General features: G+C 44.6%; 2 protein-coding genes across 2 annotated transcripts; both read right to left on the bottom strand.

Annotated features, from left to right (window-relative positions):
* Positions 1-497: 497 nt before the first annotated feature.
* Positions 498-4438, bottom strand: LOC142075377 (molybdopterin synthase catalytic subunit). The gene is made up of 4 exons (XM_075136604.1): positions 4303-4438; positions 3359-3512; positions 1807-1930; positions 498-607 (listed from the first exon to the last, which is right to left on the bottom strand). The coding sequence occupies exons 1-4, from the start codon at positions 4421-4423 to the stop codon at positions 539-541; spliced, it is 468 nt and encodes a 155-aa protein (XP_074992705.1). The 5' UTR covers positions 4424-4438; the 3' UTR covers positions 498-538.
* On the bottom strand, positions 498-8745 carry LOC142075378 (molybdopterin synthase sulfur carrier subunit-like). Its single transcript, XM_075136606.1, has 8 exons — positions 8653-8745; positions 8158-8279; positions 5549-5695; positions 5286-5449; positions 4303-4438; positions 1807-1930; positions 783-866; positions 498-607 (listed from the first exon to the last, which is right to left on the bottom strand). The coding sequence occupies exons 1-3, from the start codon at positions 8662-8664 to the stop codon at positions 5569-5571; spliced, it is 261 nt and encodes an 86-aa protein (XP_074992707.1). The 5' UTR covers positions 8665-8745; the 3' UTR covers positions 498-607; positions 783-866; positions 1807-1930; positions 4303-4438; positions 5286-5449; positions 5549-5568.
* Positions 8746-9272: the final 527 nt, after the last annotated feature.

Here is a 9272-nt window from a genome sequence, read left to right as displayed (position 1 = left end):
AAAAAGTTAATAACTCTGGGGTATAGTTTATATTTTCTTCTCTGTCTGTACCAAAATGTTTAATGTACTTCAAGTAGCTTTCATGTTACAAGAATGTCAAAATAGCATAAAGCTTGCAAACTGATTCTGCAATCATATAAAATTAAACTACTCAGGACTTTTTTTAAGATTAAAAAAAATCCAATTGTCCTGTTATGATCTCTCATGCAGACAGTGAACACAGACTATGAATGTAAAGGCATTAAAGCAGTATATATCACAGAGGACTAAACACCTTGCAACCAAGAATTTTACGGAAGATTGTTTTAAAAACTGACTCCGTGTTAAAATGCACAAAGAGATAATCTCAACGGAGAGTCAAGAACACTTAAAAAGCCTAATTATTACTCATTCATTTCATTCAGTTCTAATTAAATTATTCAGATTGAAATGTCTATTACAACTGCTTAAAAACATATAGATTCTCTGTAAAAACAACTCAAAGCTAAACCAGTATGCTCATTAGGAACAGTAACACTTTATTTTTAAAAGAGTACAGTTATTTTTCTGAATTGGCCCAAAAGCATTCCTTGTTTTCTTTCCAAGAATATTCATCCTCATAAATCTCCTGCAAATATAAACAAAGAATGGGAAATATTGTGGGAGTCTGCTACATACAGCCACAAGCCAGGCCAAACAACTCAACAGCCATCCTGCTATTATTTACTGATCACAACAGGACTACACAGCTCTTGGCTGGCAAACAGAAAAAAGGGCAGCACCCTTAGAACATACTGACTTACATGTGGGCAGATGCTGAACCTCAAGCCGAGCCCCATTAAATCTGGAAGGGCCCGTCTATACTGAAGTCAATTCAAGAAAGAGATCTAGGAGGAATGATGTAAAAGCTGTAGAGTACACAGCACTTGTGTTTGAAACGGCCCTTTTTACATGTTGCCATGTTAACTTACTCTAATTTTTAGGAGAGCATTTAAGTGTATACAAAACATCTATGTTAAAAAAAATAAAAATTTCAAAAATACATGAAATACAGTAAGTATTAGATCTTCAGGACAGACTGGACTACCCAGCAGCAGTCCAGTCCTAAGCAGCAAATTCAGCAGGGCTCGGAGCCCCTGATTGTTCTTTCCGAGACCACAGAACTCCAGTGTCCTGAAAGAGGTGTCAGAAAAGTGGAGTAATGTAGAGAACATCACTGTTACCACATGCCACGTTCTGCCTGGGAGACAAGGCAGAGGTAATGCTCATTACTTGCATGCAATACCGTGGTTATGCAATGAGGCTCTTCCTAGACCTGGGTTGGTCTCTCCACACATTGTTGTGTTCCCATACTAGCTTTGGGACCTCTGCTCATCCCTTCATTGTGTGCTGTTGCTTAATGCTTTGTGTTTTCTCAAGGCCACAGGGATGAGAGGAATACAGAAAGACAAGAAATGCCACTTTTACTTGCAAACTGCAATGCTGTCCAAAGCAAAGCTGACTCAAAGTTCTTCCACAAGCCTGTGCAGAACTGAGTTTTGCCACTCAGAAGAGGAGAGCTCAGGGCTCCTTCACTTTGACCCTAGGATGGCGTTAAAAGGAAAAGGAGCTGGATGCTACAGGCAAGGGAGGGCCTTCCAGGTGCCCTATCTGCCACGGATGGGCCTGGCTGCATTAGAAGAAACTGATGCTAGACATTGGCATCCCATCAGGAGCAACTGCTGCCTGTAATGCTTCAGCTGCTTCCCTTAAAAGCAGCAGCAGCCTTTAGCCCAGCTGTGTAAGACCCTGGCACAGGTCGAAAATCAAATTTGTCCCCAAACATACCTTTTTCCATATTGGGACGGATGCTTTCAAGGTATTGATGCAGTACATTACAGCTTCAAGGGATTCTGCTCTGTGTGGAGAGGACACTGCAATAATTACACTTGCTTCAGTTATTGGAACCACGCTAGGGAGAGAAGAGGAACAACAGCAGCTTTAGCTAATGCTTAACATCAAGAGCACCCAAAAGTTGTGGCCATGTCACGTCAGTATTCTGGCCACACGCTCTCCTGACTCACTCATACTGAGTAAGTGTCAAGCCATGTCCAAAAGATTATACACTTCTTAAAAGAAAGAAAACCACAACCAAAATCAGTACCAGATGTGAGAATTCCACGCTTCAGAATAAATAAACCCACCAGACATAGGCTTTTTTCTTCCATTCTTTTTTTTTTTTTCAATAAAGTCTATAGAATTAAGAGGGAAAAATTGCTAACTTGCAACAATGCATAGGAAACTCACTGGAAGCTGGCTTAATAATGAACAATAACAAGTTAGGAACAGCCAGTTCTTATCTGAAAACCTAAGAAATCATCTCAGTTTGCACAAGAATTTGTGAAAGAAGAAATTAAGTGCCTCAAACTATGCAGATTTTGCAATGAAACTTAATTTTTGACAAATGCAGATTTCAAATTACAAAGTTTTTCCTGTTTGGTGTGTTGTTTTCCAAACTTAACAGAAGTAGCACAAGTTTTATGTTGCTCCTCACAAGGGTAGTATTCCCAAAAGCCTCCCAACTCTCCCTCTATACTAAGACTCCTCTGGCAAACGGTTCATAGGAAAAATCTGAGCTTAAATGCTTTGAGCTGCCCTCAAGAGAACCACTCTCTCTATTGATTATACAGGAAATCTAAGGAAACTACCCCTCAGAGCTAATATTTCCCTTTGTGATCACCTCCTAAGTTCCTTCTGCTGAAAGAAAAAGAAACAAGCATTTGAACAGACTCTGCAAATCCTGCTAGTTTCAGTGAGAAATCTGATGAACAGTGAAGGCTAAAGAGTATGTCAGACACTAGTATTCCATGTTTTGAACCCAACAGAAAATGCTTACCCAAGATTCAAGGAACAACAGGAGGTTCTCCAGCAAGCATGGCTAGCAATTACCATGCCCTTCCCCTCCCCACAGTCTAAGCTTTCAGGTTCCCTGTGGTGTAATTTGACTTAAATCTGACAATAAGAACATTCTGCAGCACCTCAATGGAAAGGAGAAGGAAAAAGAAAGTGCTGCCAACTTCACATCTTTAAAAAAGACAGAACAAACCAATAGCCTCCCCTTCCCTGGAATGAAATCTCAATCCCTTCTCCCCACTTTCAAACCAGCACCAAGGACCCTGCAGGCTAAAAGTAGACTCCAGCAAACACTACCAATACACACATTTTTGAAAAGACGATTTCTGAAACTTAGCTCTGGAACAGGAGCTTGATCCTGCAGCCAGCTTTGCTGCATTACAGTTTATAAAGACTCCTGCATGTCCTGCAACTATGTACGCACAGCCATGCACCAGACAAGGATTAATATTGCACCTGCAGAAGGATGGGGTCTGGCCATACATACCCAAGTCTATGGTGCACTGCAATATGTTTGACTGATGGCCATTTCTGTCTAACATCTCTGCAGATTTTCTTTATTTCGGTCTCTGCCATCGAAGTATATGCTTCATATTCTAAGTGAATCACTTTTTTGCCTTCAAAATTATTTCTTGTAGTACCTAAACACAAATGATTTATCAAACAGAAGCACTGAGTAAATAAATATACATTATATAGTTATAATATATATTGTATTATATATTTATCATATAATAATACATTATATATAAACACTGAGTAAAACCCAGGATCTCCTGCTATGGTCAAGGCCAGCACTGCACAAATATGACCTCCCCTAATCATGGCTGTGTGAAGAGATTCTTTGAACAAGAGAAATCTTTAATATACAAGGAAGAATTTAGTTTACACATTATACAAGTCTGCAGTCTGTAATGCCCAAGGCTGGGACATTTTCTGTGGTAACTGCTAAGGTGCTATTATTGCATTTGCCCATGCAATGTTTAAGTGCTCAGTATTTAGAAGCCCAGTAGCACTAAGGCTTAAGCACAAAGGGGTTTCAAGATCTGTACCATGTACATTAAGCAAGAGGACAGAGCTATCAGCCTTGACCTTCACCAGCCCATGGGTAAAATAGTACTTTACTTTCAACCAAGATCTGAGTTGCAGAAGCTTTCATACAGTTGTGGACCTATGGTTTGCATAGCCACAACATCCCTCTTCCCACCTTGAACAAGGTGTGTCCGAGGGGACAGGAGAATAGCTCCCAAGCAGTCCTGTACTCCAGAGCTGCTGTTCTGTTCAGCCCCAGGATAGCCACACCAGCAGGGAAGCAACTCAACTCAAGATTTATTTATTTGAGAAGCACGAGTTTGGGGTGTGGACAATCTAGGTTCCATTTATTAGACTATTAACACACCCAGAGATCCAGCTCAGAAATATTAAACTCACCAATGAACAGAGACACTGCCCCACAGTATGGTGAAATGACCAGCTCTGACACTTCATCTACAGAGAGCTTTTCAGACTTGAGCTTGATAAAATCTTTTGGCACATCTTCGCTTTCATCCATAGCTGACTAGAAAAGCTGAAACCAAACAGACTGTTGTTGTTTTTGGCGGTACTAGCATTGGCCAACTGCTTTTCATCCAGTGCTGATGCCCCACCATGCATCATCTACTTCCTCACCCCAAGAGACCAGACTCCATGGCAAATTCACATCTCAGCAGACTTGCTGAGAGAGTATTAACTGCAAATATCAAGCAATGACCTGGTTTTTAACACATACAGGTTACTTCCTGGTAGGAAAGTCTGGTCCAGTAGGATGAAACTAGAAGTAGTGTGAGGTCCCAGTTTAACAGTACCATCAACCAGCACGGACTACTGTGCTAGTAAATCTGCGGTAAGATTGTTAGCCCCCTTCTCCCTATCTTACCCTGAAATCAAACACAGTTTAAAACAGAGATTTCAGATAAACATGGATTAGAGTTCTAACCCTAAAGTTTAATATGCTCTCGAGGAAATTCAGGACCTTATACTATTGGTCTGTTTCAGTGACACAGGAGACACTTCTAACTTCTCTGAGTAGAAACCACTCATCAGTTCATCTAAGAATAAGGAGGAAAAGAAGTATTTTGAGCAGCAGCAATGGAACAAACTGCAGTAAATATATGGACTGGCACTTGAAAGCATGCAAAGAAATGAAGCTATTCTAAGGACACTATTCCCTTGACAGCAACAAACAAACAAACAAAAAAAAAAAGGTTTTTTTTAAGCAGCAGTCAATTCTTTTTCCGTATCATCTTCTCTGTTAAAAAGTGGCAGGACATTTTTCATTATTATCTTATTTAAGCAAGCTGGGTATCCACTGGCAGCCAGAAACACCTACAAAAGAGTAACAAGACATAAAACCCAAATTCAAAACAATACCTGACCTGTCTAGCAGTTTTCTTCCATTCACTGCATATGTGTTAATCATTTATTGGTGCACCAGCTTATAGTTTCTGGTCAGCTGGTTCTCTCCAGCAGGAAATGCAAGTTATGGTCTCTCAAAAGAGTACCGGGGTGGAGGGAGAGAAGTGCAAACACATCTCTGGACCTGAACAAAAAAAGATTATTGGAACATTATACAGAATCCACGAGATACGTTAGCATGGGATGACACTCCATAGGAAACTAAGCAAGAAGTAATACCTACCTAACAGAACTGGGGCAAATTCAGCCTCCACTAATTGGTGGGATGATGGCAACCTCGTCTCCGGACTGCAGGACCAGAAGCTGATCTCCAAGAAGCACGTACTCCTGCCGAACAGCAAAAACCACTTGATCCCGGATGACAGCAAGCCTGAGGGAGATTGGCAGGAGCACAAACAGGTTTCTAAATAGAGTGATTGCATTTAACCATGCGATTTCATTAAACAACAAACTGCTGCACAGTCTAGGCAGCTGAGGTGAATACCACTGAGACTTATGCAACTCTGCTTCCAATACACTTTCAAAAATACAACTAATGCCCACCTCCTACTCTTGGATTTTCTCATGGTGACTCAGGAGAAACCAACTCAGTATAATTTTCAGGAATTGGATTTGTCATAGGCCTACATCAGAATAAACCAATGTATACCAGACCACTTCAGCAGCTTCTAGCAAAGAAGTAGGTAACTCAAGAGGTAGCAACCCTCCAACCATTCAGGATTAGAAGGAAATGTTCCCCTGATTCAGTCAGGCTGGACTGGAGCAATTTTCTTACATGGCAAGAAGCACTGCAGGATGCTATTCGTGAGATGTCATGAAGATTCAGTGGTCAAAGAGTTGCTCTTGTTGTGTAACCTCACAGTTTATGAGGTTTTGGGTCTTTTGTACTTACAGGTCTGAAGTTAGCTATTGATAAGGAGTGGCAACAGAGCTAAGAGGGCAGATATGGTGCGTTTTCTGGCAGATCTTCTATGTATTTTTTTATTTCACATCTGTGAGATGTTGCTGTGAGAGTCCACAGCTCTGGATACCATGAGGCAGGGAGTCACTTTCATGACTAAATGCAATCACACAGTGAGTATAAGCGAGTATCAACACCAGTAAGATACCAGAAAAAGAGTGCCAACATTTTACTTTAGAAGGTGCAGGGATGATAACTGTTATTGTTTGAGACTATAAAATCTGACACAGACAGCGGAGAGCTGTATTGCCTAGAAACAAGTAGGCAAGCCAAAAGGGTACAAGCAAAAATCATCTTATTTCCTACCAGCCAAATAGACAAAAGTAGGCAAGACACAGGCTGAGAAAAACATAGTAGCACTGACTCAGAGGGCAGACTGAAGGGAGGGACTGCATGAAAGTAAAGCAAGCCACTGAGGAACTGAGCGCAACTATGGAACTGAAGTGCCCATTAGAAGGATGAGCTCTAATTAATGTCACTTGCAAGTTAATTCACTGGGGAAAATGGGTGGAACAGAAGACCATTGTCAAGTATGCTTAAGCTGCAGTTTGAATATCCATTAGCAATGTGAATAGAAGTCTGTGGTCAATGCCCTACAATTACGTTGTGTTTTTCCAGAAAAGCTAGGAGCAGAAGCATTTTCCAAGAAGGCCGCTGTGAAGTAACTGCACATGCAAAATATACTGCCCCAAGTCATCATTCATAAAAGGACAAAGTTGACAAACTATGGCAAACCAACCAAAGGTGCTGCTGCTGCTTCTGACACTGAATAATAGGCTGCAAAGTAAAATACACTCATTCCCTACTGCCTCCTCCTCCTCCAAAACACACCTAGTCTAAATTCTCTGTGAGGAAAAGGCCCCTGGTCTAACATTTGGTTAGAGCTTCTCATTTGGAAACAGATGCCATTGCTAAATAGTTAATGTTTTTCATAGTCTTTGAGAGTAGATCTAATAAAGAAGGGTGGTGCCTAAAGGAAGACTTTGGCACTGAAGTCCAAAGTTATGGAAATTCCAGTGCATTCAGCACTAAATCCTGAGGACCTCAACCTCTGTTATACTTCACATTTTTTTTCTTTTCTTTACTCCCCCCTCCAAAACTGTGTCACATCTTTGTCTATCAGACTCATTCTTGACAGGACTGAGCACCTTCCCTCAGCCTTAACCTGAGGGGGGATTTCTGCTGACACCTCCCTGCACTGCAGGGGTTCCTTATCGCGCACACCTAGCACTTTCTCAGGACCAGACTCCCTATGAAATGCAACCAGCAGTGTGGGTTTTTTTTTTCAAAGCAGAGGAGGTTGAAAGCGGCTGAGCCTATTTCCTATGTAAGGGTTGAGTGGCTGGAACTCTGTGGCAGGGCTTCAGCTCCCTTCTTGACCTGCCTTCCAGAGTGTCCCATAAGCTCAGACCAATGGCTAACAGTTCAGTTCAAGATAAGTGATCAAAAACACCTGCACATTATCATGAATTTCTTATTTATTGCCCTAGCTGTGCTTGCTCCCTCCTTGAGACATCTCACCTTCTCCACAGGTTAATATACAGCTCAGTTTTCACGTGCAGCAGAGTTACCACTCCATGGCCCTCCTGGACAAGGGGCCACATGTCTTACAGTACCCCTCAGGCGCACCTCTTGGGTACATTCATTGGACCTAGTCTTTCCTTGCGTATGCATAAAGCTACAGCATTTCCAATTGGCCAAAACACAAAACGCTTGCTGCAAGTTACAAGAAAAAGGTAATGTCACTGTTTTTATGGTATTAAAGTACTGATACGTGTTCCAGCTCAACTCTAAACGCTGAATTTGTATTTACCAAAAAGCCCCCAACCACGGTAATCTTTGTGCACCTCACCAGTATCTTTCCTGAGTACCTGGGGTGAACCTTGACGATCTCCTCCCAGAGCTGCAAAGAGGTGATCTGCCGCGGCACCGAGAGGGTCTCGCAGCGCAGCCCCGCCAGTTCCGCGCTCCTGGCGAAATACAGCACCGAGACCTGCTCGGGGAGCAAACGCCGGTCAGGGGAGCGGGGCCTACTGAAAAAAACACCGCTACTGCACATGAACTTCTCCGCAAACACCAAAACAAACAACCGAAACCAAACCAGCGGGAGGAAAAGCTCTCCCTGCCTTTTTTTAACGCCGATAAGCTCTGTCGCGCTCCTCCTGTCCCGGCTGTCAGAAGGACAGCAGGGAAGGGCGGGGGGGGTAAGCGCGGATCCGTGTCCCGCTCCCGCCGTCCAGGCCTCGCCCGCCCGGCGCCTCCGCCCGCCGAGGAGAGGGGCTGAGGGAGCCGCGCCGCCTTCCCCGGCACCCGCCTAGCCTCTAGCCGGGCCCCGCTCGCCAGGGGCGCCGGCAGGCTACACCTACCTGGCAGCGCATGGAGCCGCCGTCCCCGGGCGGGCAGCCCTCCGCCGCGGGCTCACTGTGGCGCCTGCGCCCGGACGAGAGACGCCGGGCCCGGACCGCCCCCTGCGGCCTGGGCCGGGAGCGCGGCGCGGCCCCGCTCCGGCGCTGCTAGGCCTGGCTGGGCCGGGCCGGGCCGAGCAGTGTAGCGCAGCCCCGCTTCGGGGCCCTTCCCCCGCGCGGAAGGTGGGAGACGGCCCTCGGAGGATGGTGGGGGAGCAAGGGCTGGGAGGCCCTGGCTTCGCTCCGCAAAATTTTGGGGACAGCACCTTAAAAGCCAGGTTTTCACATGGGCTCAGTCCCAAGAGAGCCTGGGGATTGCAAGTGATTGCAAACGCTACGCGTCCCCTGCCTTGCACACGTTACGCATCCACCGCGCATGCACAGGTATACATAACGTGTAAAGCCGAAGACCCACGGAAACGCTGATTCAGGTTTCTGGGGTAGGTGCAGTTTCAGTGCGGAGATTGCCGTGGCGCCTGTCTCCCCGTGGACAACCGTGCACCTCCAGCAACTGCCTGCGCGGAAGAGTAGCACGAGAAGGCCGGCGACCCCCGCGGCTGGCCGCCGGGGAGGAGGGAAGG

The sequence above is a fragment of the Calonectris borealis genome, chromosome Z (assembly GCF_964195595.1).
Source record: "Calonectris borealis chromosome Z, bCalBor7.hap1.2, whole genome shotgun sequence".
In the NCBI taxonomy this organism is placed as follows: domain Eukaryota; kingdom Metazoa; phylum Chordata; class Aves; order Procellariiformes; family Procellariidae; genus Calonectris; species Calonectris borealis.
This window is presented reverse-complemented; position numbering and strand designations above follow the sequence as displayed.

Excerpts from the sequence above, each read along its gene's own strand:
- LOC142075377 (XM_075136604.1), bottom strand. The coding sequence starts at position 4,423 with ATGGATGAAAGCGAAGATGTGCCAAAAGATTTTATCAAGCTCAAGTCT. Across the intron at positions 1,931-3,358 it reads GCAGTGCACCATAGACTTGG|CGTGGTTCCAATAACTGAAG; the intron begins GTATGTATGGCC and ends TTCTCTCCCTAG. Across the intron at positions 608-1,806 it reads CCGTCCCAATATGGAAAAAG|GAGATTTATGAGGATGAATA; the intron begins GTATGTTTGGGG and ends TTATATTTGCAG.
- LOC142075378 (XM_075136606.1), bottom strand. Across the intron at positions 5,696-8,157 it reads ATCGTCAAGGTTCACCCCAG|GCTTGCTGTCATCCGGGATC; the intron begins GTACTCAGGAAA and ends AATCTCCCTCAG.